Below are 27,025 nucleotides of genomic sequence, written 5' to 3'. Positions count from 1 at the left end.
CACAAATAACACAAATCTATGGTCATTCGATTCGATTGGATTCGATTATAACGACGTACAATAACAGGTCGAGCATTAACAGGCCGAGCAAAAATTTGGACACCCTATAATGCACGACCTAATATTGTACGACTTTGATAATTATAATCCAAAATGAGTTCGTATTATCAGGTCGTACAGTGATGGCTGAGCAGTTATAGGGTCGAGCATTACTGGTCCCCATAGAAACACACCGTGACCGTGAGTGAAATCCCGGCGTGAGAAAACAGTGTTTTGATTGACAAATTAGAATTTTAAAATAAAACACGTGCAATTCGTTATATCCTCTAAGGAATTAATACTTTTAATTGAACAATGGAGCACATACGACAATACGACTGGTAAGTAGACAAAGTTATCATTTTGTGGTTTACATTTACTTACAACTGATTGTTTTGGTGTTTTCAAAACAATTTATGGTATCTAAAGCTTTACTCTTATAAAGTATTGCAGATAAATATATAAAACAACAAACAGTTCATCTAATTCTGCATTTTATTCATAGAACTAAGAAATTCTTTATTGACGGGTAGTTATTTCTGCATCTTTTTATTAGTTACTTGTTGAGTAATTGTACCTATTTATTAAAACTTAAGTACAAAGGTTATGCTATGCTATGTTACGAAAGATCCTACTGGCAAAAAGAGAGGTTAATAGAAAAAAAAGGTTAATAGTAGTGAATCTGCAGTATTATATTGATTTATTTTTTAGATTTATGTTGGTGTCCCTGCTAGGTATACAATACTAAATTAAACCAGAATACATAAACATACAGTACAGGTTACAGTGTATATTAATTGAATATTGTATAGCGGGGATAACAATAGAGAGATCTGTTGTTTCATATAGGAAATAAAAATAATCTGTTAAAAAGTTTGTCCTAAAACTAGGTACCCAGTTAAATATTAAAATCGGTATTCGATAAATCTTTCAGGACTATTACTCTCAATTTCGTTTTCTAGAATTTTTTTACCGTACAACGGCAAAACCTACTAGACACTGGCAAAAATTGTCCTCCAATGGACAGAGCCATATTTTTCTAAAAATCTAATCTAAATATTAAAATCAAACACCAATAGCATAAGGCACAGAAATGCAATGAAATACAATGTCTCTTTACCGTGTTTACACTATTTCTGCTTCTGTTTGTTGGATACACAAGGCTCGTTGGCACATTTGGGCATGGTATATTAATTTGTATCAACTAGATACAGGCACCTATCAGTTACATTCAACTGCCTGCCTGATAATTATCATGCAAAATAGGCGCACTTAGACGTCGAGTTGCGGAAAATAGCCCGCCAATACCTATACCTGCCTGATAATTCATACTAATATTATAAATGCAAAAGTGTGTGTTTGTATGTTTGTCTGTCTTTCACGTCGAAACGGAGTGACGGATTGACGTGATTTTTAGCATAGTGATAGTTTATAAGCCAAAAAGTGACATAGGCTACTTTTTATTTCGGCAAAATGCACAATTCCTGAGAGAATGGTGCACAATAACCATATTCCATGCGGGCGAAGCAGCGGGCGAAAGTTACTTTAAATGATTATAATTTCAGGTGCACATCAACGCCTGATACCATTAACTTCTTGACAGAGCAAGAGCTTGACAGCTGTGTCACGGAGAAAATATTGCAAAATAAATTCTTCAACCCTTTGGTGTCCAGCGACTCGGAGGATGAACCCAGGAAGCCAGGGCTAGACTGGGATACAATATTCCATAGGAGGAATAATGTAAGTCTAATTATTTGTTTCAACCGCTGCACCAAGCATGCATTTTATGCCCTAGTTATTAGATTTTGTGTGCTTGCATATCAAATAAATTATCTATCTATCGATCTATTTAAATCAGTCTTAATCAATCTGTGGATCACAACCCCTCTGGTTAGTTGTAGATGCTCCTGTGGATTGGGGTTGCAGTAACTTTAAAATACTCTTACTGTTGTTGTGTATGATTATATCATGTTTGTATTATCAACATGTAAGTTTAAGTAAGCGGGTGGTCGCTATATATTTTTCAAATGAAGGAGTAGGCTAGAGTGGCTTTTACTGAACCAGTGAGATGCTTTGGCCTCATCTGCACTTTTCACCAGGTGAGATAGGGGTCAATGAACTTAAAAAATTTCTTTGCTCACCTGCAACCTTATGATAGCTAAGTTTATGCAACAATGTAAGAACTCACACAAATAACACAAACCCATCTATCACCACCACCACACTACACTAACGCGTTTCGAACTCAACCACAACTCATATTCAGAGTAAGACAACCATACACCATGCTACCAGATGTTAGATGTTCATTGATATGGACCTCCGCAATGGAACGCCTGCTTGAATAAATTAGATAGGGGTCAATCATCGTTCAGATTTATCTAATAAAAAGTGAGTGTGTTTCAGGAGGCAGGCTGCCATCGCATCTACGTGCCGGGCCTGCGTCCGTCGCCGCCGTACCCGCGTGTCTCCAGCCTCTCGCAGCAGCACCACATGCACTGTCTGCGGGTGCTGTGCGCGCGCAGACAAACCATACTGCCGGACGAGTTCATGCCTCGCCCGATCAAGATGGACTATCAGGTTTTTGAGGTTAGAAATACTAGCTATGGCTGCCAAGGCATAAGAATGCCTTTCCACCTGAAATGTGCTATGCAGGTATGCTGCGAGAATGTGTAGGCTGCACTACGAAACTATATTTCCCTTTCATCATTAGTATGCTAAGCTATGTAGCCGTACGAGGTAGCTCTATGAGGAAGATATCAGAGATCAAGTCAAGCTGCTCTGCACATAGCTACACCACTCCCAGCTATCCATCAGCACGCATCCATAAACAATCAGAGCAAGTTTTTTTTTTACAATAAAAAACACACTTAACTAAGCCCGTTTCCACCCCGTTGCTGTTTGCTATGTGGATCAATGAATATGAGTTTCTTGCCGGATTCTTCTCAGCAGAGGTTTTTCCGAACCGGTGGTAGATTTTTTTTTGACATTCATAAGTGCTTGTTATAGCCTAAATTGAATAAAGTTATTTTCACTAACACCAGAGAGGAGGAGATATACATCCGCATCCAAAACACCCTGCGCTGCAGTGCAGCCCTCCACAAGGTGTTGGTGTCCAGGCTTCTCAGCAGGAATACAAAGTTAAGGATCTATAAAACTGTCATAAGACCTGTCCTTATGTATGGCTGTGAGGCCTGGACACTAACACAAAAAGAAATAGAAATAGAAATAGAAATAGAAATAATATTTATTCACTTGAACAGCGGTTACAGAGATGTTCGGTTGGTACACATAAAAATGAGTAGAATGTTCAGCACTCTCGCCGGCATCACCAGCATGTGAATATAAAAGTTGCAATTTAATTTCATGCAATAATTAACAACTAAGAACCAAGTAGGCCAAGCAACTTATAAAATTAAATCATTTATGGAGATAAGAATTATTAGCAGACACATTTATTTATTACTAAAATATTTTAAGGTCATACACTAACAATTTTATGGATAATCATCTGAAAATAAGCTATTATTATTATCATTATTATTATTATTATCATTATCATTATCATTATTATTATTATTATTTAGACATGTCACTCTTAATGCATTAGGATGGATATATTATTTAATTCGATCAATTTCTTTTGGATAGGAAATCCTTTATACAATAGAATCTTTTTTTTAGTAACCATTTAAAAAGTGCGCTAACAAATTGGTTATATTTCAAGTCAGCAATATCTCGTGGAATATTGTTAAAGATCCTTACTGCCATATTGTAACAATTCCTTGAGCGTAATTTCGAAACAGTTTTAGGTAGTACTAGTCTCTTGGGATACCTAGTATTGAATTGACAATATTTTTTGAGTTGCGTAAATAGGCTAGGATTTAATTTTACGAAATTTGCACATCTCTAGTATATACAGCGATGGTAGGGTTAATAGTTTCATGTCATCAAATAGTTGTCTACACGATGTTAAGGGGGGCTTATTGCAGATGGCCCTTATACATTTTTTTTGACTGATAAACAGTCTATTAATGTCATAGGAATTTCCCCACAGCAGAAGTCCATATCTGAGTATTGACATTACATAACCGTGGTACGCTAGTAGCGCCGTGTCTTTATTGACGACTGCTGCAAGCCTTCTAATTGGGTATACAAAACTGTTTACCACTCTACATTTCTTTTCAATTTGGGGTTTCCAAGAAAAATTCTTATCTAATATTATGCCTAGAAATTTGAGCTGAGACAAATGTGTCTCAGATATAACTGTATCATTATATTTCACAACAATGTCAGCACCTCCTTTCCGATTATAAAATTGCATATATTTAGTCTTATCAAGGTTAGCTTTTTAAATTATTAGATTCTAGCCATCTTATTACCTGTTCTATCAGATTATTAATGTCATCATTATAGGTGTTTATACTGTCACATGGAATTATTATTGAAATGTCATCAGCAAAAAGAATACATTTATATTTAATTACACTAGGAAGGTCATTAATGTATAATAAAAACAACAATGGGCCCAAAACACTACCTGCGGTACACCGACATTGCAGTTTTCGTATTTTGGATCTAACGGTACCTGATAATAGTCTCTCATTAATATTGTCTACTTGTACACACTGGGTCCTGTTACTTAAGTAACTTCTAGCCAATCCAAAGTAACACCTCTGATACCGTACATTTCACATTTAAGTAGAAGGCGCTCATGTGAAACAAAGTCAAAAGCTTTGCTCATGTCAAAAGAGAGGAATATCAACTCCTTGTAGCGGAAAGGAAGGTCTTGCGTAAGATCCTGGGACCTGTCAAGAGAGACGACGGCACGTGGAGGGTCCGTAAAAACAGAGAGATCCAGGAGCTGGTGGCTGAACCCAACATCATCGGCGTAACAAAATAACAAACAGACTTCGCTGGTTCGGCCACCTACTACGAATGGGAGAGGATCGGGCTGCCAAAAGAGCGTACGTGGGACGACCGGCTGGTCGCCGCCCGGTTGGGCGACCCAGGTACCGCTGGGAGGACAGTGTCCAGCGGATCTGCGACGTCTCCAAGTCGACGACTGGCAAGAGGCTGCGCACGATCGGGACAGATGGCAGCTCTCGTTTCGGAGGCCAAGACCCTCTTTGGGTCCCTGAGCCAAATTAGTTAGTTATTTTGATTTTGACTTTGACTTTGATGATTAGTGGATATAAAGCGCATCCATAGCAACGTACAGTCAACAATTACTTATAAATAAATGATCACTTTGTCATTTTAACGTCATGTGTGAAAAGTATACGAAATTGTGTAGGTACCAACTGAAAGCGACAAGGTACAAAAGTGATCACTTATTTATGACGTTGACTGTACCATAGCACATCTCTGGTAGAAAGACACCCTAAACGTGCTGGGACCACCGTTCGTCTCCGCAATCCCCAGGCCCACGTCAGTCAGTTAAATTTTTAACCCCAAAAAAAGGGGTGTTATAAGTTTGACCGCTATGCGTGTCTGTGTGTGGCACCGTAGCTCTTAAACCGGTGAACCGATTTGAATGCGGTTTTTTTCATTTGAAAGGTTTTCTAGCGATGTTTCTTAGATATGTTTTATCGAAATCGGTTCAGCCGTTTTTGAGATATTAAACTTTGAAATGACATTTTCAGGGAGGGGGTTTTTCACCTTGCTAACCCCGGACGCAAAAATGTGTGTCTGTCTGTCTGTCTGTGGCGCCGTAGCCCTTAAACGGGTATACCGATTTGAACGCGGTTTTTTTTTATTTAAAATCAGGTTTTCCAGACATTCTTAGACATGTTTTATCAAAATCGGTTCAGCCGTTTTTGAGATATTGAAGTTTAAAGTGACATTATCGGGGAGGGGGTTTTCAACTTTTTAAGTCAAAGTTATATGCGAAACATTTTCAACAGGAAGTGAAAGAGATCTATGCGAAGGAGCAGCAAGAATACATGGAGTGGGCAAAAACGCTATGGACCAATGGCAACTGCATCCGCGCGCTGCGGCCCAAGCCTCAGATAGAGTCGGTGTATGAGGCGGAGTTCAAAATGCGGGCGCACCAGATGAAGGGGTATCCCACGACGTTTGAGGTGGTGGCGCAGTTAGCTTTGGAGTCCAACGGGGAGTTTGAAATGGTGCCTCTGAAGGATTTTATTAATGTGAGTATTAAAATACTACTACAGATGTCCATATAGGTAAAAAAACTTAAGAATGACCTGTTGTATGTATATTGTATTTCGATTCAATTTATGAAAAGTGTAAACAAAGACGCCATTTATCCGACGACAGACATTCAATGATGTGAAAATCTAGAACCTATTGCAAAACAATTAATCTGTTCAGTAAATCGATTAATTTATTAATTGAATAGATCAAAGTATTTTTGACTATTTTATTATTTACAATACTTGATTTCATTCCAAAGACTGTTTATTTTATTATAAAAGCACTAACTATTTCTTTTTGAGGAAAGTAAATGAAAATCGCTTATTCATCCGCGCATTAATCGATTTTTAAAATGTCAAATTTTCCACCATCTCTACGCTAGTCTATGCTACTACAGATTATACACATGTTTCAATCAAGAAATAACGTCAGATTTTGACGAAGATTTTGCAAATGAAAAATAAATATTGAAATCAAGTGAATTTTGGTGAAAAAAGTGATTAGACATCTACGTTTTAAACTGTCGTGATTCTAATCATAGTCAAAATACCATATACGGGACTTATCACGCTATTTTTACACAAGTAACGTTACAGTTGCCGTGGTCACGAGTGTAAATATTACTTGTGTAAAAATAGCGTGATAAGTCCCGAATATGGTATTTTGTCTATGTTTAGATATCTAGTCAATAGACACGAATTATAGATAAATGTGTTATTGATTCGATCCAGTGGGTGTTTATACAAGAATTTTGATGTAATCAGTTTGTTTACACTTTTAATAAATTGGATTGGCATAATGTATAGTAGTGATGTGTCCAGAAATAAGTTGACGTTCCATTTTCTAAATATCAATGAATTGGGATGAAATTTGATAAGTGGATAGCTGGACGTCTGGACTGATATATCGGCTACTTTTATACCGATTACCCTACGGGGTTGAGATAAAGTCGGGATCAAACAGGCCTTGCCTAGTGCAGGCGTCAGTGTAATTTTTGTATAAAAGAAACATTTTTTCGGTTCTCTGCCAGCGTTTTCAGCTCCTGATACGACATGACATTGACTTTTTCCTTGGCTTGATCTATAAATGACCGTCTCGGCCTTCCCCTGCCTCGCCTGCCTTCTATTCGCCCTTCCAAAATAGTTTTTATGTAGCTGTCATGCCATATGAGATGCCCCAGCATATTCCCTCTCCTATTTTCAATCGTCCTCAACAGCCGCCTTTCCTCTTCCACCAACTCTAAAACCTCCTCATTAGTTCTCCTTTCAGTCCAGCTAATACCCTCCATTCTCCGCCAGCACCACATCTCAAACGCACTCAATCTGTCTCGGTCCCGCTCAGTCAATGTCCAATGCTATACTCCAGATGTAGGTCTTAATAAATCTTTTCTGAAGGGTCCTTGAGATTTTGCCTTTAAAAATGTGGCGATTACTCCACCGACAAGAGCTAAGCTCTTAAATTAATGATGATGATGAGAAACATTTTTTTAAATAAATAAATACAAAATTACAGGTTAACGTGTCGAATCTGCCTAAGGCCATGTACCCGGAGAAGATACAGAAGCGAATGACTGTGGTCCGGCCCTGTTCGCTGCCTGAGCCTTGCGAGGAGCACCCTGTACGCTTTGTGTTGCCAGGTAATAGTTATTTGTGATACGAGGTTGGTAAGTAAGGTTTTACAAATAATGTGACGAGTGATAAACCCGAGCCGCGAAGCGAGGGTTTTCGTAGTCACGAGTTTTTAAAACCTTGCCAACCGTGTATTATACGACGTTTTTCAATACATTTGTGCGAAAATAGGCAATTAATAACACGAAATTGAAAAATAAAAACAAAACATCGCAAAGTTTTACAAAAATGGCGCGTCCGTAATGCGCATGCGTAAGTTTTGTTTTTAATATGGTTAACTAAAATTATCAGGCAAAGGTTCGACGCGTTCAGCCACTACGATTTTTTCCAAATAATTAAAAAAAAATAACAAAAAAGTAAAACCTTTAAGTAATTTCGATATATTTAGGATTAACTCGTGCATTTGCTCTTGAAATTCATCATTTGATGAAGTGGAACTGAAGATGAAGATGTAATTTTACCAATGGAGCGACTACTCAATAACAAGTACTTCACAGGTTGAATTTCAATTACTTTAACGCAGTTGCTAAGCAATTTAAGCTCATCGTAATTCATATGGTGTTCTCGAGAACGGGTGGAGGTATCAAGTTGAAATTTATATCAAATACTGAGACCTACAGTCCCTTAGAGCTGTGAAAAAATCAAGCTTCTAAACCAACGTAAACAAAAGATGCAGCCGTTTATGCTGCAAATTTCCGCAAATTTTCGAACTGCTATAACATTTTGAGCTATTATAATACAACCAACTAGAAAAGTCTGATAATCTTGATTTTTTGTCTCTGTAAATATCAATGACCAATATAATCTGATCCCACACTGCGTACATTTTGCTTAAGAGTAGGGCTCTGCATACGCTGGATGTATTTAATCACTCGGAAAAAGCGAGAAATATTTATTTATTTTATTTATTTATATATTGCATACATGTAACATAAGCTCTTAAAGTTAACATGAACCCTGGTAGGGTATAGCATTTGTTGCTATAATTGTTATTATCTATTTACTATTTTAAAATCTTTTCTTTTACAATAACTAATTTCTGTACCTATATTAATTAATGAATCCTACAATATCTTCAAGACACGTTTCCCGTTTACTTACAATACCTATAAATGTGTACGGAACCCTCGGTGCGCGAGTCCGTCTCGCACTTGCCCGGTTTTTTAAGTTATATAATAATAAAAATCAATCAAAATAAATCAAGAAAACTAAAAAAAACATTATTATATAGTAATTCATGAAGAATAAAAAGTAATATCGATGGTGGAAGTCTCAATTGACGTAAGGGACAAAATGCTACTTTTTCAGGAGAGCGAAAAGAAGTTTTTGGTAATTTTCAAACCCTCAGCATTGTTAATGTTTAACTTAGCAGGACGTTATAATTACGTAAAATCTTGAATTTTCTTGCTTTTCAACGTGAAACTATAGATATTTTCGTAAAAAGCTAATAAGAAAAATAGCTGTCCTTACGCCCGTGACATACGGTGTCATAGCCCCTTACACCCATAAACCTTAATAAATAAATAATGTAGTAACCGATTTTTGGTCTTATAGGACATTTTATATTTTATTTGCTACATATTTGGACGTAAGTTCCTGTAGAAATTTAAAAAAAAAATGGTGAATTAACTCAAAGAACCACTTTAATTATTTAAAAATACGCGCAAAAGCCATAATTTTGTACGTCCCTTAAAAAATATGTAATTTGTAACATTTTCTTTAATGGACATTATAAGTTAAAAGTTAAATAAAACTCAAATAATTTTATAAACGTTTTAAACTTTCGTGATTCTCACTCATAATCAAAATACCACCAACGGGACTTATCACGCTAACACACACGAGTAATATTTACCTCGACGTTTCGGCAACATTGCAGTGGCCGTGGTCACGAGTGGACTGAAGTGTGGGGTGTCAAGTCTGCCTAGCAGCGCGAGTCCTTCGAACTACCCGCACTTGATCATTAATAGTACCAGCAACTCGTAATCACGAACTACCCGCAATTGGTGATTTTTATTTTGTCACTCATCACATACCGACTCACAACACTCATCCCGACGTCGACACTTATTAATAACAGGATTCCACGAAGATGAAAGCTTATGTCCATCGTCCCGGTTGACATTTTTATGCTTTTTTATTTCAACTGCTTCACGTACCATTCTTGAGTAGAAATGACGTTCCGTGGACAGAATTTTGGGATTGTGAAGCTCAATCCAGTGGTTTGGTCCCGACTCCAACGAATGCTCGGCTATGGCTGACTTGTTTGTTTATAGCTGAGAGGGTCAAGGAAGATATTGCAAGCTGTTAGAAATCACCAAGTAAATAAGTTTTTTATCCCGGAAAATAGCATAGTTTCCGGGGGGTGCGATAAACGAACTGATGATGTTGTTGATGACGATGATGATGAAATGGTTTTCACTACCACCACTGGCGTACTAACTCTGCTTGCTTGCATTATTGCTTACATGCTTGCTTGCTTGCTTGCATGCTTGCTTGCATGTTTGATTGCATGCTTGCTTGCACTATTTCTTGCACATTTGGGAGTATCTTGCTTGATTTGTTGTTTGCATGCATGCTTGCCTTCTGGCTTCACGTTTGCTTGCATGCATGCTTGCACTATTTATGCTTCCTCTAACACACTGATTGCAGCTGTGAGGGAGTGGGACGCCAGCCCGCTTCATGAGCGCTGGAGGTGATACCATAGACCCGTCATCGCGGGATCGGGGTAACCCGCGATGTTCATCTACCCAGGCCGATAAAATTGCATGTTTGTTGATTTGATTGACAAAATTACATACTCACTTGCAAGCCTGCTTAGGTGGTTGCTTACATGCTTGCTTGCTTGCTTGCTTGCTTGCATGCTTGCTTGCATGCTTTCTTGCACGCTTGCTTGCACTATTTCTTGCACATTTGGGAGTATGCTTGCTTGAGTTGTTGTTTCAATCACTACAAGTTCTAAAAACCATCTGTTTTGATGCCTCCTACGACCTAACATTAACAAGGTATTTTAATGAACTAAAGAAGCAAGCTAGGTATTTTAATTTAAGTTACACCCATAAAGTAACCTCAATTTTTAAAATGTCTGTTTGTTACTGTCCCTTACGACCAACAATTTACTCTAGTTTTAGCTTTTGATGTCCCTTACGCCCATAAGAGTATTCCTTATTTTATAAGTTGCTGTTGTTTAATGCCCATTACGACGTACCAATTACACCCTTTTTTTAAAATGTCTGTTTGCTACTGCCCCTTACGACCGACAATTTACTCTAGCTCTTGCTTTTTATACCCCTTACGCCCATAAAAGTATTTATTATTTTATTAATTGCTGTTTTTAATGTCCCTTACGACGTTCCGATTATACCATTTTTAACCCTCACCATACATAATTAATTATACAGGCCAATTATTATTATGTATGCATCATCATCTCGGCCTATATACGTCCCACTGCTGGGCACAGGCTTCCTTTATTAGGATCTGTCAGGACAGCTTAAAATAAACAAAGTAGCTAAGAGAAATTTACCTCAACATCCTTGACTGAAATTCCATTACAGAAATGTTAGCTCGACGTCAAGCCATTAGGAGATCCATCAACTTAATCTTCTTTTTTGTTTTGCTTTTGGCATCTTATAAAAAATACGCGCGTTGACAAAAAACACACGTATTTGATTGCAATCAAATACGTCCTCCGTGTTTGACGTGTCTGACACGACTGACCGAATGTGCAATGCGCAAACGCTCGGCGCGAGGAAGGTAGGTAGACACGTTAGTATTTTGATGTTAGGTACAAAAAAATAAGTACAGGCGGTAAGGTTACGCCCAACAACTTCTTGCTTTTTATCTTATTCGTTATAAAATGTTGGGGTGTAAAGGGCAATGAAACAATAATTGACCCATACGCCCTTTTATTATATTTGTTGGTTTTTTTTTAACGACATGAGCCGAGTCGTAAAGGACATATGAGACTGCCACAGCTCCTTACGACCCAAATATTAAAAAAATAATACATTTACGCCATTTTTCAGCTCAAATATTTTATATCATGTCCCTTAAGCTATTTTATTTTAAAATAATAAATGCTGATAACAGTAAAAGTAAGGGCGTATCGTAACTTGAATACTACCAATCGACAGAGAAAAAAAACTCTAATTTTCTATGTTTAAAAGTGATTTTCGGTATTTTGTCCCTTACGCCAATTGAGACTTCCACCATCGATATAGTAAGTGAACAATTGTTTTCACTGTTCCTATTTCATTTCCTCACAGTCGAAGTGAAAAGCAGAGTAAAACTTGAGCATTAAACCCATTTTCCCCTCGACGTGCCTATTCACCCTCGCCATACCAGCTCGGGTGGCTATATGAACGTCTTGGCTAAAATGGCTTGTTTTATGCTTTTATTGTACAATCTACTATTCATATATTAGAACTGGAACTGACTCATAATAAATGTCTGCAGGTGAAAAAACCATTTCAATCCTGCCTCTAACAGAAGTGCATAGGGAGTTGGCGCAATACGCAGCAGACAACGGGGTACAGTTTGTGTGCGGCGAGGGAGCGTTGAGATGTCTTGTGCAGCGACGGGGCTGGGCCTTGCCTGTGTCTGTAGTCGACGTACCTACACCAGGTAAGGCTAACACTGTAGTTATTGTGCTAAAGCACCTCAATCACTAGTGGAAATGTATTGAGAGTGATAAGATGTCGCGGCAGACAACGGTGTACAGTTTGTGAGCGGCGAGGGAGCGTTGAGATGTCTTGTGCAGCGCCGAGGCTGGGCCTTGCCTGTGTCTGTGGTGGATGTGCCTACACCAGGTAAGACAATAATACTGTACAGATCTGTTGAGCATTGTTTTAACATCGTATTTTGTCGACAAGTTCGTATTCTTGCTTTCTCTATTAGCTTTTTGATCCAGCCAGTTTTTGATCCTTCTCTATTCTTTTTGTTTTTTGTTTGTATTGTGTCTTTAACTTCCTTTTTAAATTCCTTTTCTCAGCTCTTTTGCGGCCTTTTGATAGTCATAGTCATAGTCATATAGGTATTATATTTGATGTATTTGTTTATTTATTTAATTTATATTATATTTTTTATTGTTTTTAATATTTATTGTCTATTAATTCTACGTTTCTCCTGTCTGTTATCCCTGTCACCTACATTAGTCTGTTCATATTTATTAATTTCTCAGAAATTGGTTGTCTGGAAGAGATCGCTTTTTAGCGATAAGACCGCCTATTGTCTACCTGAATGTTTCTATTTTTGTAATGTCTCTGCACTGCTGCGGCCCGCCCCGGGTGTCACTCACTTAGGGGTGACAGCCGACCGTGAACATCAGTAGTGCCACCTATAAAAAATCCTTAAACTGTGGCAGATTGCATAACCGTCACTAATAAAATAATATATGTAACAATAATAAGTACCTACTTGCATAGTAAGTTTTTTCATTCGAGTTTTGGAGTGACACCTACAATATCCGCCCCGGATGCCAACCATGCTAGCTACGTCGCTGTTCACTACATGTGTAATTATTGTGCTAAAGTTACCTTAATTACTTATGGAAGGGGTTACAAGTCCACTCTTCGACCGCATCCGCTGCGGTGTGGTCGAAATGTGAAAGTATATTTCAGCGGTAAATACTAGTCGAGATAAAGTGCCGAGAAATATTACTTACTTACTAGACTTTACCCACGGCTTTGTACGCGTTGAACGGTGAACTGTTTTGTATGGATATTGAAGCACTGGAGTCGGTGAAGCAGTTTAAATTAATTAAAAGAGCCGAGATTGATTGCACCCGTGTATTTCTCAGTAACACGCGCGGAAGAAGGGGCGACATTGCCAACAATAGAAAAGTATTAAAAATTAACAATTTTTAGCTGGTGTTGCTATAGTTATATCGAAAGAATCGATTTAGTACGCAACATTAAATCTGGCAGTTGAATTCAAATTCCGGGAGTATAATAAATTCCCACGGGAATACCCAAAAATCCATCGTCGATTTCATTAACATTTGCGTATAAGACACCCATGGCGAATTTCGTGCTTCTAATCCTAGCATTTAATATTTCGAGATTTTAAAACACACTCCTGTAGTAATATCGGAATAAAAAGTACCCTATATGTTATACTAGACTGCCAGCTATCAACGTATCAACGTATCAAATTTCATCCAAATCCGTCCAGCCGTTTTAGCGTGAAAGAATAACAAACATTCTCACAAACTTTCGCAATTAAAATATTAGTAGGAGTTCGCTAGTAGGATAAGTGAGAATCGTAAAGTTTAAAACATTATATAATGTTCTTTTGTTGATTTTAGATGGTGATTCGTGTCAAGTGATAATACTGGGAAGTGAATTCTCCAACAAGAGGGAAAACGTGCTCATCAGGACCTTCCGAGCGTACAGGCATCTGCTGGAGGTCGCTCTAGTGCCGTAAGTATACAATTATATTTTTTATTTATTAATGTAGTTAATAATAAGCATTAAAAAAGTGTAACATTACAGGTGAAACCCCAAGTCATTACAATTTTCCCACATTTAATAGTACATTGTGTCTTAAGGGCGGTAAACAAGGAATTACGAACGAGAGTCTATTAGAAGCCCGAAGTCGAAGACTGAGGGCTTTAATGAGTCGATGTTCGTAATTCTAGTACTGCCCGTGCGACATACAATGTTTTCATCACATTTGCGAGTAAAATTGTATATTTGTAAAATAGAAACTCATATTTTTTCAATAATTGCCGATACCGCTGACTACGCTCTTGGCAGCGCCAGCCTCCGCGCCGCCCTACCCCAGCCTGACCATGCGCGCGCCGCGCTCCTGCAGGCGCTACAGCACGCCATGCAGTATTACATTCATTGACCGTCCTTGGGCTTCATGACAAGAAAATTAGTACGGGCAATGACTCATTTACCGACCACGGGTTTCATGACAAGCACATTAAGGTCGAGGGTTTTATTTGGGGGGTTGCAACCAAGGTAGCCTGCATGTTACGACACTGTTTACGAGCAAGTGTGATGAAAACATTAAACCAATGTGTAACAGAAAAAAGTAGTAATACATATACTAATAATATAAATGCGAAAGTGTGTGCGTTTGTATGTTTGTCCGTCTTTCACGCCGTAACGGAGCGACGGATCGACGGGATTTTTGTCATAGAGATAGTTTATGGGCCGAGAGTGACATAGGCTACTTTTTATCCCGAAAAAATGCACAGTTCCCGAGGGAACAGCGCGCGATGACCGAATATCACGCGGGCGGAGCCACGGGCATAAGCTAGTAAGGATATAAATATAGATAGATTTGAGTATTCCTTACCAGTGATTATTTTTAAGATAGGATATAAATAAATATAAATGGGAAAGTAACTTTGTCTGTCTGTCTGTTACCTTTTCACGCTTCAACCACTTAACCGATTTAGACGAAATTCGGTATGGGGCTAGTTGGAGACCCGAGGAAGGAGATATGCTACTTTTTATCCTGGAAAAATGCATAGTACCTGCGGAATAGCGAATTCCGCGCAGACGGCGTCGCGGGCAACAGCTAGTTGTCCTTAATCGAAATAATGTTCCAATTTGTGATCGTCAAAATCTTTCGCTCTCACACACATCGACTTTCGACATCATAGTAAAAGCCATTGCAAGTGTCACAGGTTATCTTACTTTTGGCGAAAACTTTATTTTCACACCTCTCCTTCAGAAAAGTAACTTTTCCTCCCTGACGAGAGGGAGCAAAGTGCAACTTTTCTGTTCAAGGCTTTTCTAAGTGTTTTATTGAAAATGCCATTTTTTTAAGTTAATAATTGGTAAGCCACGCCAATTTCTATGCTGGTTGTTCTTTAATAATATTTAGAATTTATTTTTTCAAGTTTCTTAATGCTCGGTGTGAAAAGTTGTATGAGCCACTCGGGACCAAAATTATTTTCATCTTGGGCGTTAACACTTGAATCCCTCATTACGCTCAGGATTCTACTTAAGAATCCCTCGCTACGCTCAGGATTCTATTGTAGAATCCTCCGCTTCATTCTAGATTCAATGTACGCCCTCGCCGTAAATACACCATTTTGCTCCCTTGTGACACAAATAACTATTTCAGCCCTTCGGAAATGTCCAAGATGTTGAAAGCTATCGACAAAGAGCCGCAAGCTGTGCAGAATGACAATGACGCCCAGAAAGCTTTCGACAACTCCTGGATGGAGGCTTGCAGTGATGACGAGGACAATCTTTTTATCGACTTTGGTAAACAGCTTTTGAGATAATTACATTATTAAGGTCACAGCTCATTACAGCCACCCGGCACCCGACCAGCACCGCCTCGCCTCGAGCGGTTAGTCTTCATATGTATTTGTATGGGCATGCGCTCACTACATCAACTCCGTAGCGTCACCGGATCGCCTCACTCGCGAGGTGTCCACGCGCGGACGGCGAGTGGACCACTTGGTAACAGCCCGCTGCTCGCCGCCATACTGACTACTAGGAAATTCGTGGACCTCGCGAGGTCCACTCGTTGTCAACGCGGCGTCCACCCGTGGACCACCTGTCGACAACGAGTGGACGCAGAAAGTCGAGGCGGCGCTGGTCGGGTGCCAGGTGGCTCTTATGAGCTGTGACCTTTAACATTAGTTTACTGACCAGCGATTCGGTTGCCACGCTGCAGGATATCAAGTAAAAATGTTGTTGGATACGCCGCTATGCCGAAAGACTGGGACTTCGTTTTGTCTGTGTGGTGTATGTGACAGTTGGTGGTGTTTGACGTGGAAAAGGAGGAAGGCGGGTTATGCATATTAAAATGTATGTGTCGCACAGACTATGCTGTGCCTGTAGTGCATGATTCGTAGTGGAGGGCAACGTAAAAATAGTAAGTTTAAGTTTTTTTTTTCTGATCAAAACACTTAAGTAAGAATCATGCACACCGCGTTTTTTTTTTCACCGCATCGATGGCGCGTTTAAAAAAAAAGGGGTATGGTTTATATCAATCCAATTTATGGAAAGTGTAAACAAAGACGCCATTTATCAAGTGCAAAACAATTAATCTGTTCAGTACATCGATTAATTTATTATTTGAATAGATCAAAGTATTTTTGTCCGTTTTATTATTTACAATACTTGATTTAATTTCAAAGACTGTTTATTCAATTATAAAAGCAGGAACTATTTTTAAATTTTAACGTAAGTAAATAAAAATCGCTTATTAAATCGAGCATTAACCGATTTTTAAATGTCAAATTTTCCACCATCTCTACGCTAGTCTATGCATGCTACTGCAGATTATACCCATGTTTCATTCAAGAAATAAGGTCAGATTTTGACGAAGATTTTTCAAATGAAAAATAATTATTAAAATCAAGTGAATTTTGGAGAAAAAAGTGATTATACGTCTAGTTAAAAGACACGAATTACAGATGAATGTGTTATTCATTCGATCCACTTGGTGTTTATACAAGAATTCGGATAAAATCGGTTTGTTTACACTTTATATAAATTGGATTGATATAAACCATATAAAATCCCTTACCGTTTCGTTCTTTTAGATGATGACGCTCCGCTATCAAGCATTGCGGCGAAGAATAAGAGCAAAGATTCAGACACCCAATCAGACGTAGACATGAGACAGGTAGATGATGGAAAGCCCAACAAAACGAAAGAGAAGCATGATAAGAACAAGAGCAGTGATGGATACGGAATTTATTCTTGCACATGCAAAGGTAAGATTTGTAATACTTACGTTTGATTTCAGTTGAAATAGCGTGAACTTATTCCTAAATTAATCTTTAAATTTACCAACAGAGAAATCAAAATCTATATTTGCATTTGTTTTATATGTTATTAAATCCCTGCTCGCTTGTAGCGTTTTTATAATTACCTTAATATATTTTTTTATTGGTGTCCGAGTATATTTTTAGTTATTTGGGCTAGTGGCTCTTTCAGCTGTTAAACTTCACGAGTCTGTTTTTACATTTTCAAAAAATTAATAATTTCCGAAAACTAAATCGCCAAAAAAATCTATATAATTTAGGGATAATCATTTACAGCCTTATTCATAAAAAGTTAGAGCCTCCTTGAAGGCTCCTTGAAGGCCCGATGCTAAAAAACATGATTCATAAACGTCTGTTAGCGCTAATCAGTCGATCAAGGCTCTGCTAAAGTTAGCGGACCGTAGACCCTCCTTTATCTCCCTGCTAAGTCACAAAATGGCCGCCACAAGTTTGAACAGCTGACTTTGACAAGAGCAAAAAACCATACCGAAGATATTTTAGTGAAGGGTGAAGTTACGCAAAGATTAAAAAAAAACCAGGAAAAAATATTTTCAGGAATTTGTATTTAAAAATCCTCTAAATTAGCAACAATAAATATGAAAAAAAAAAATAGAATGATTAACATAATTATGGCTTTTTGCACAACATAAACATGCGGATCGGAAATGGCGGGAAAACAAACTTCTCGCTTTTTATTTTTTTTCCTGCTAATTTGCTGTCACTGCTGTCAACTTTTTTTTTTAATTATCGATTAGGCCATTTTTTGTCTTTGATTTGTCAAGGTGGCCAACATAACGCGTCTAATCCGTCTATCAGCGGCTCAACAACTAGCAGACTGCTAGCAAGCGTTTATGAATCATACTTCTTGACAACCGTCTAACAAGCTTAATCAGTCTGCTAAGTAACAGACCGATCAAACCTCAATTAAGGATTTTTTATGAATAAGGCTGTTAATGTTTTCTATACAGATTCTCTATTTGAGCGACCGCCGCCTCGCTCGTTTCGCAAATGGCAGATAAGAAACAATAAGACTTCGGAGCATTATAATGTTATGGTACACTGCGCGCACAAGTTCAGGGTAAGTCGATCGGTTTGTGGAATGTCCAAAATTGGGATTGTTGGTAGTTTTGGTGTAACAACTTTTCGATTAATATTATAATATTCATCAAAAAGTTATTACATAAATTATGAGTTTTAATAAAAGTTTAGTATAACAACAAAAAGCATAACTATAAAAAAGCATAATGATTAAATTATATAACACTCATTCGGCATAACTACTTTTATCATAATACTTTTTTAATAATGCTGTAAGTGTAAAGGTAAACCAAAATGAAAATTAATTTTAAATGTTAATTTGGATGGTTCTCGTTTTTCCAGGGTTCATCAGGCGAGGTATTGCTCGAACCAATACCGGAGTATCAGTCCGACCTGGGCGCGAGCAAGCAGAGCGAGGATAGGATCAGAAGTCTCGCCCTCTCGCTCGCACTGCGACAAAACGCCTCAGTCATTAACGGTGAGGAATAATTGAGAATCGTATTTAAAGAAAGTTTCAACAAGAGTATATCCAAATATTTTTTTGTAAGAAAAGCATTTTTACTATAAGTTGTTTTTGCTGACTGTACCTTTTGTTGACTGTCAGAATCAGAACTACAACGTAGAAAGTTTCCAATTGATACTATAAACTGTTGAAGAGTTACATCCTACGAAGACGATCCTGGCCATCAGAATTTCACCGAGCTTACATCCATTTCAACATTTAAATCAAAGTGCCTGGGCGACCGAGCTTTGCTTGGGCTAAAATTCGAGTAACAAGCGTAGTCCCAGAGATAAGACCAAGCTAGATCCCCGAAATATATTATACATATACAAGAATTGCTCGTTTAAAGGTATAAGATTTGCCATGAAAATAATGCGAGTCAATCCAACCATTCGAAGTGGTCAAATTTAGCTTCCAATATTTGTAAAAACAATTGGGATGCACCAAAAAAAATAACCTATAGTTTTTATGTTATTTTTGAAAAGAATAAATATTTTAATTATATTTTAAGATACCATTTTCATTGATTTTGAATTTGGATGAGTATTTAGATTTAGATTGCGTTCGCGAGCGTCATTTACATTAGGCAATACGGCCTCAGGACCCAAGGTTCGGTATGATCTGATAATAAACAGTTTTCTTCTGTCTTCAGTCAGGATAGACGCGCAATCCGGTGACGTCATAACAATAGACGAGTTGCAGCACCAAGAGTTCAGCGAATACTACGGCGATCAGACAGGCGTCGTCGCCAACTGCGTGCACACGGCTTTGAACCAGCTGCAAGGGCTCATGCCGGGACACTACGTCATGGCTCACGAGGTACGTGCGTGGTTAATGAGGGCTATCGTTTTTTGTCTCACTAGATGGCGCACTGTAGCGTGAGGTTTTTAAGTATGGCTTTCAAAGTCTGTTATTACGGGCGTGAAAACAAAGTTTAGATTAAAATCATATTTAATACACCTTAAAACCGTACCATAAAAATATCGAGCATGCCACAGTGTTGCATAGTCCCCGCTTTGTTCGGAAAAAAGGGAGGACAAAGGTTTCTGAAAGACAAAACTGTCTCAAAACACAGACATTCACTGCCCCGGAACGCATATTTGCCATAATTAATTTCAGATATTGCAAAATATTCACAAAATTATTCTAATTATAAATAAACCCGCGTAGCTCACCCAAAAACTATGAGATTTGACATTTCGGAGACCTCACGCTACACTAGCGCCTCTAGTGGCGAATTCATACGCGATAGCCCTCATTGGCCAAGCGAGCGCGAAACGTCTCCGTTCTAGCTTAGGTAAAAAATATTTCGTATGCTATGATATATTGTATATCAATCCAATTTATAAATAGTGTAAACAAAGCGATTTCATCAAAGTTCTTGTATAAACACCCACTGGATCAAATCAATAACAAATTTATCTATAATTCGTGTATTTTAACTAGACGTCTAATCACTTTTTACACCAAAATTCATTTGATGACAATATTTAATTTTCATTTGAAAAATCTTCGTCAAAATCTGACGTTATTTCTTGAATGAAACAGGTGTATAATCTGTAGTAGCATAGACTAGCGTAGAGATGGTGGAAAATTCGACATTTTAAAAATCGATTGATGCTCGATTGAATAAGTGATTTTTATACTTACCTTAAAATTAGAAAAATATAAAATATTACTGCTTTTATAATTAAATAAACAGTCTTTGGAATTAAATCAAGTATTGTAAATAATAAAATAGACAAAAATACTTTGATCTATTCAATTAAGAAATTAATCGATTTACTGAACAGATTAATTATTTCGCAATAGGTTCTAGGTTTTCACATCACTAAATGTCTGTGGTCGGGTTAATGGCGTCTTTGTTCTCACTTTTATAAATTGGATTGAAATAAAATATAGTAGTACTTATGTCTTCTTTATATTCAGCAAATTGGGAAAAATTTTGAGTAAAAATAATAATATTCAATTTACTCATAATTTTCATCATCATCATCCCAGCCTATATACGTCCTACTGCTGGGCACAGGCCTCCTCTCAGAATGAGAGGGCTTGGGCCGTAGTTCCCACGCGAGCCCAGTGTAGTGGAGTGGGATTACTAGAAAATATTGGACTCATATTTTTTCTTCGTTTGAAATTCGTCGAAGAACTAAAGTCACCGACATAGCTGGAAAAATGTGCAAGTTGGAGTGGCAATGGGCGGGCCACGTCGCTCGAAGAACAGATAACCGTTGGGGGAGAAAAGTCCTCGAGTGGCGACCACGAACCGGAAGACGAAGCGTTGGCAGGCCTCCCACCAGGTGGACTGACGACATCGTGAGAGTTGCGGAAGACTGATGGATGCAAGTGGCGAGTTGTTGTTCATAGTGGCGTTCTAACTGGAAGCCTTTGTTCAGCAGTAGACGTCTTCCGGCTGATGATGATGATGAGGGAAGAGTTGATAATGATAAATCATACAAAAGTTTTTAAAACCTCCTTCCAGCCAAGCCACGGTGACAACGCTCTGCTGTACGCGCCTCGCAACACAGGGCGGGAACAGAAGCTGGTGCTGAGCTATGACTGCTCCACGCTGGCCGAAGACGACGAGGCCAAGAGCGTCAGGACCCCGCCCCTCATCACCAACGAACTGCTGCCGTACCACAAGTAACTGAATCACATACCAGAGTGGGGCCTTTTCATAATCAATTTGCAGGTGGTAGGACCTTGTGCAAGGTCCGCCCGGATTGCTACCACCATCTTGCTCGCTAATCCTGCCGTGAAGCAGCAGTGCTTGTACTGTTTTGTTACGGCGTGGAGAGTAAGACAGCCGGTGAAATTATTGGCACTTGAGGTATCCCATGTTAGGCCTCTAGGTCGGCAACGCATCTGCAATACCCCTGGTGTTGCAGATTTTTATGGGCGGTGGTGATCTCTTACCATCAGGAGACACATTGTCATCCAAGTCTATAAACGTTCCACTGCTGGGCACAGGCCTCCTCTCAGAATAAGAGGGCTTGGGCCCAAAAAAATTGTACATTTTATTTTAATGTCTAGTCACAAGAGTCTCTAGAGTGATATAGATGACAGACGGTCCCAATTTTGTTTAGATTTCGCAAAACGCTGCCCTGCGCCTTCACCATCTATCCGAACTCTGTCATAAAAGAGCAGAAGAAGCCTGTAGTGCGGCAGAAGACGCCGCCACAGGCCATAAAGGTAAAAAAAACATATAAGTAAAAAAAAGCTTTGCTTCTTGCTAACTTACTAAGTATTTCTCAAAAAAGTTAGTGACGAAAAATTTGCAATGGAATTGTGCAGTCAAGTTTATAGACTTGTGAGCAATTTGATCAAAAATATCTGAACGCGACTCTATTGTTAACGGCGTAGTGTTCAGATATTTTTGATCAAATTTTTGCTCACTAGTTTATGAACTCGACTGTACACTCGTGTGAGCTAACTTTGGGGGCGGCAGACGTGAGCTTGCCTTCGGAATCCAAAAGTTTAATGGTTACTTGACCTGAAATGTAAATTCAGAATTAATTATTTATTATTATAATTATTTATTTTTTTAATTTATGACGGTGGAAGCAGTCTACACTTCCACTGAACGTAGATTATAGTTAGAGTTTAGTTTTGTAACTAAGGGACCCCATACATCCCTGTATTATTATTATTATTTTTTTTGTATTTTCTTTTATTTCATTGTATACTGTAGTTTTTAAGTATTTTATTTGTAATTATTTTATGTTGAAAAAATGACTTTCTGCCAAGTTTCTTGCGGCGCATTCTTCTTGGCAATGATGGTCTTTCCGAAAGCGCTGGTAGTTTTAAAAAAAGACGTGTAAAAGTGCCCATTGCGGCCTATTTACTGAATAAATGATTTTGTTTTTTTTTTTACACTATAACGAGTGTACACTGTTAAAGAATAGGGGTGTTAGGTTATTTAATACATTATTATCATTAATTATAGATCTGCCCAGGCTTTGCACAGTTGCAACGTTGAAAAAAAGAAAGGCACTTTATATTATCGAAAATACAAACTGAAATATAGATGCACAGTAAAACCAGAAAAATAAGACCAGCGGTTTGTATTTTCGATATAGGTTTTACGGGATGACCGTAAAAGTAACAAAAAATTTGGAATTGAAATAAAAAATACAAAAAGATTCCAAAAAAACAATCTTCACTTTATATTAGTCGCCAGGGCAAAAACAAGTCTAGTAGTCTAGAATTCTGTTACGTAACTTAAAATCCAACAGTGGACCAATTCTATTCAATTATTGTTGAAGTTTAAGTTACTTAGCAGACTTCTAGACTACTACTTGTTTTTCTTTTTAGTTTTTTTTATTTAAAGTTTATTGAAGTCGCTCGGGTTTTAAAATGATTTTATATTACTTTTTGAACTCATGCTCTAGTTATGCATTTGTACGCTTTTAGTGGCTACTATTTCGTGGCAGCTTTTTCGTTACATATATCTTCGTTTCTTTTTTGAGAAATACTCACCTGTGACTATGATTTAATGATTCACTGTTATTTGAACTAAAAGGAAAACCATCGACTTGAAATGACCGTTCTGAAGTCAGATCAAAATTAATGGAATTTAAGGTTAGTACTGCCCGTCCGTACGCATAATAGGGCATTAGGCAAAGCTGCAGGGGGCGACACTAGCGCAAACCGCCATAACAACGTCAGTTCTCTTTATATTTTGTCGCCATGACAGATCATGACCAAAGAGTGTTAATACCTATAGAAATCATGATATATTTATGAGTAACAAAATAAATGATATTTACATCGATAGTAACTATAGAAATTGAAAATACAAACTGAAGTATAGAAGCACAGAAAAAAACAGAAAAATAAGACCATCACTGGGAATCGAACCCAGGTCCTCGGTAATCCGTACCGCGTGCTATACCGCTACACCACTGATGGTCCAGTCACTCAGTCACTGATGGATGACCATCAGTGGTGTAGCGGTATAGCACGCGGTACGGATTACGAGGACCTGGGTTCGATTCCCAGTGATGGTCTTATTTTTCTGTGCATCTATATTTCAGTTTGTATTTTCAATTTGGGTTTTACGGGATGACCGTAAAAGTAAAAATTTGGAATTGAAATAAAAAATACAAAAAGATTCCAAAAAAACCAATCTTAGTACTAACGATAGAGCTATTTACAAAAAAATAATTGAAATAATATATGATATTAAGGCATCCTACGGACATTTAACCTCCTGCCTACCAAAGGTACTTTTTTTGGAATATTTTTTGATGCTTAGAGTATAAGATGTTCAGGAAAAATAGAGGGAAAAATCTCCAGCTTTTCCTACTAGTTTTTCACTATTGTACTTTACAAAGGCCATCAGTGTCCAAATATAATATAATGTTCTTCCCAGAGGAAGGATGTAGGTACGAGGTTAAGATACTAAAATTGTTATTTGTGTCACAAGGGAGCAAAATGGTGTGTTTACGGCGAGATTTACGGCGAGGGCGTACATTGAATCCAGAATGTAGCGAAGGATTCTACAATAGAATCCTGAGCTTAGCGAGGGTTTCAAGTGTCAACGCCCAAGATGAAAATAATTTTGCTCCCGAGTGGCTCATACAACTTTTCACACCGAGCATAAAGAAACTTGAAAAAAAAATCTAAATATTATTAAAGAACAACCAACATAGAAAATGGCGTGGCTTTACAATTATCAACTACAAAAAATGGCATTTGCAATAAAACACTTAGAAAAGCCTTGAACAGAAAAGTTGCACTTTGCTCCCTCTCGCCAGGGAGGAAAAGTTACTTTTCTGAAGGAGAGGTGTGAAAAAACTATTTACGGTTTGTGCTAGTGCTGCACTCTGACGGCAGAAAATTGCAGTAATATTCTCTATGGTGCGTACCTACTTGTAACCAAATTAAAACATAACTTACTCTTTGATTTTCCTTTTAGACCAAATGACAGTGATCGCTTTTATTTCGAGCTACTAAAATGATAGGTTAAGGGGCTGTTTCACCATCCATTGATTAGTGTTAACTGACGGTTAAATGTGATGCCGTCTCTTTTTGTTTTGTTCGAATAGACGGAGGCGGCATCACATTTAACCGTCAGTTAACACTAATCAATGGATGGTGAAACAGCCCCTTACAGTTGTAAGCTGTCCATTGCCTTGCCAAACAAACAAAAAAAATCTATACCGCCGCTTATTCGAATGAAGAAATAAAAATGGACATGGTTGTTTCAGTCAGGTTATTAAGGCACCTTTTAAATAAAAATGTAACTACCACTAACAAAACAACACGCACGATAAGTATAGCTGACAAAATAAAAGCTAATTTTTGGCAATTCCTGCATCAAAAAAAACAATGAGACATTGTTACATTGAATTTAAAGTATTTAGGGGCTGTTTCAACATCCATTGATTAGTGTTAACTGGCGGTTAGGTGTGATGCCGTCTCTATTTGTTTTGTTCGAATAGGCGGAGACGGCATCACATTTAACCGTCGGTTAACGCTAATCAATGGATGGTGAAACAGCCCCTTAATGTTTTTATCTACTCATAAATGCCAAATAATAAATGACCTCGGCTGTACGTAGATATTTACGACAAAAAAAAGTCACCATTGATTACCCTCTTCACCGCCACAAAACAAACAAAGTGACGTGCTCTGTACGCCACAGAAAAACCAGCGACAAATCAACTTGATTTTTAATTCCATTTCAGATGGATTAATTTCGAGTTGAATGTTGGTCATGACCGTGTGTGAGGTATTCCATTGTCTGTCACGACTGTATGACTAGGGTGGTGAAGAGGTTAAAGTGCCTAATAAAATGATTGAAACTTCACTTACATGTTCTTTTTGAGTACCTACGGGGCCATGAATCCCGTCCGTCTGTCCTACCGAAGCCTTAGCGGGCGAAACCGCGGGCAAAGCCTAGTAATTATCAGAAGTGGTGATGGTAAACATCGCAATTTGTTTTCTTATTTCACGATCATTCATTTGTATTGGTAGACCGCATTAAACTCTACCCGAAGTGTAGTACTACCAGAAATATAAGCTGTAACGAACTTGCACAGCAAGCATTTTGTACTTCTTCTTCATATTTCCGCCAATTATAAAATAGAATAAAAACCGCCATTAGTAAAAATTTTGTTCGGCGGCTGCGCGTTAGTTGTCATTGCGTGAATGAGCTCATCTGTCGTTGCATAATTAATTGGCATATTTTGCATATTCTACTTATCACGTGATTTAACAAGTGCTTTATTGGATTGGTGCTTACGTTCGATTTCATCGACCTTTGTAAGCACCCGTCGGCGCGGACAAGATTGCCTTAGATTCCTTATATTTTTGGTAGTACTATACTCATCATTGTGCACATCAAGGAAGTCAGTGGGGATTTTTTGAGACATGCGCCAATTTAAAATAAACGAATCATAATTTGCGTCTCACTTGATTCATACGTTCAATCGCGGACGCAAGTATATATTGAAAGTGCATCAGAATAGCCTGCGATACGGCCGTATATATCACAGGCGAACAGGTAAACGTAATGTGGTGAACGAAAATGTATTGTGCCTACAAAGAAGTTGTTTGTTTGTCGTTAGTTGCGTGGAGCGGGGAACGGCGGCCGGAGACAGGTAATTTGTGAGTCGCGATCGAGTCGCACTCGACCCGAGACGGTCGGGGCGAGTTGAGCGCGAGAACGCGTGGTGACGTATACCGACGAGTTACTACTTGAAATGTTTCCTATTTATCAACTCGCCGAGAGCTGATAAATATCGTGACGTCTCGACAGTCAATTAACATCACAAACCTGTATGACGGGCGCACTGAGTTACCTACTGGTCACGCAGTTGTTGTCAAGCGTGGGTGGCGGGCGAGCGGATGCAGCTGCCATGTTGTCATTTCATTTTGGAATGCACTTCGAGTGTGTCGTCGTTTTGT

The 27,025-nt window shown here is 38.2% G+C and overlaps 1 protein-coding gene across 2 annotated transcripts in view; it reads left to right on the top strand.

The window, feature by feature from the left end:
- The first annotated feature begins 239 nt into the window (after positions 1 to 239).
- The window catches only part of LOC141445608 (uncharacterized), a 33,039-nt gene continuing 6,253 nt past the window's right edge, over positions 240 to 27,025 (top strand). The window contains exons 1-15 of one of the 2 annotated variants that reach the window (XM_074111456.1): positions 240 to 380; positions 1,605 to 1,779; positions 2,446 to 2,628; positions 5,946 to 6,191; positions 7,711 to 7,834; positions 12,285 to 12,452; positions 14,134 to 14,248; positions 15,912 to 16,054; positions 17,347 to 17,520; positions 18,540 to 18,649; positions 18,952 to 19,087; positions 19,764 to 19,930; positions 21,594 to 21,754; positions 22,198 to 22,303; positions 26,686 to 26,718. In XM_074111456.1, the coding sequence (XP_073967557.1) occupies positions 355 to 380; positions 1,605 to 1,779; positions 2,446 to 2,628; positions 5,946 to 6,191; positions 7,711 to 7,834; positions 12,285 to 12,452; positions 14,134 to 14,248; positions 15,912 to 16,054; positions 17,347 to 17,520; positions 18,540 to 18,649; positions 18,952 to 19,087; positions 19,764 to 19,930; positions 21,594 to 21,754; positions 22,198 to 22,303; positions 26,686 to 26,718 (2,067 nt within the window). In that variant the 5' untranslated portion in view covers positions 240 to 354. The remainder of the gene's footprint in view (positions 381 to 1,604; positions 1,780 to 2,445; positions 2,629 to 5,945; positions 6,192 to 7,710; positions 7,835 to 12,284; positions 12,453 to 14,133; positions 14,249 to 15,911; positions 16,055 to 17,346; positions 17,521 to 18,539; positions 18,650 to 18,951; positions 19,088 to 19,763; positions 19,931 to 21,593; positions 21,755 to 22,197; positions 22,304 to 26,685; positions 26,719 to 27,025) is intronic. The other variant, XM_074111457.1, reaches the window with a different exon arrangement.

Source organism: Choristoneura fumiferana, chromosome 2 (genome assembly GCF_025370935.1).
Source record: "Choristoneura fumiferana chromosome 2, NRCan_CFum_1, whole genome shotgun sequence".
Lineage (NCBI taxonomy): Eukaryota > Metazoa > Arthropoda > Insecta > Lepidoptera > Tortricidae > Choristoneura > Choristoneura fumiferana.
Note: the sequence above shows the minus strand (reverse complement) of the source record. Positions and strands in the feature narration are given on the sequence as shown.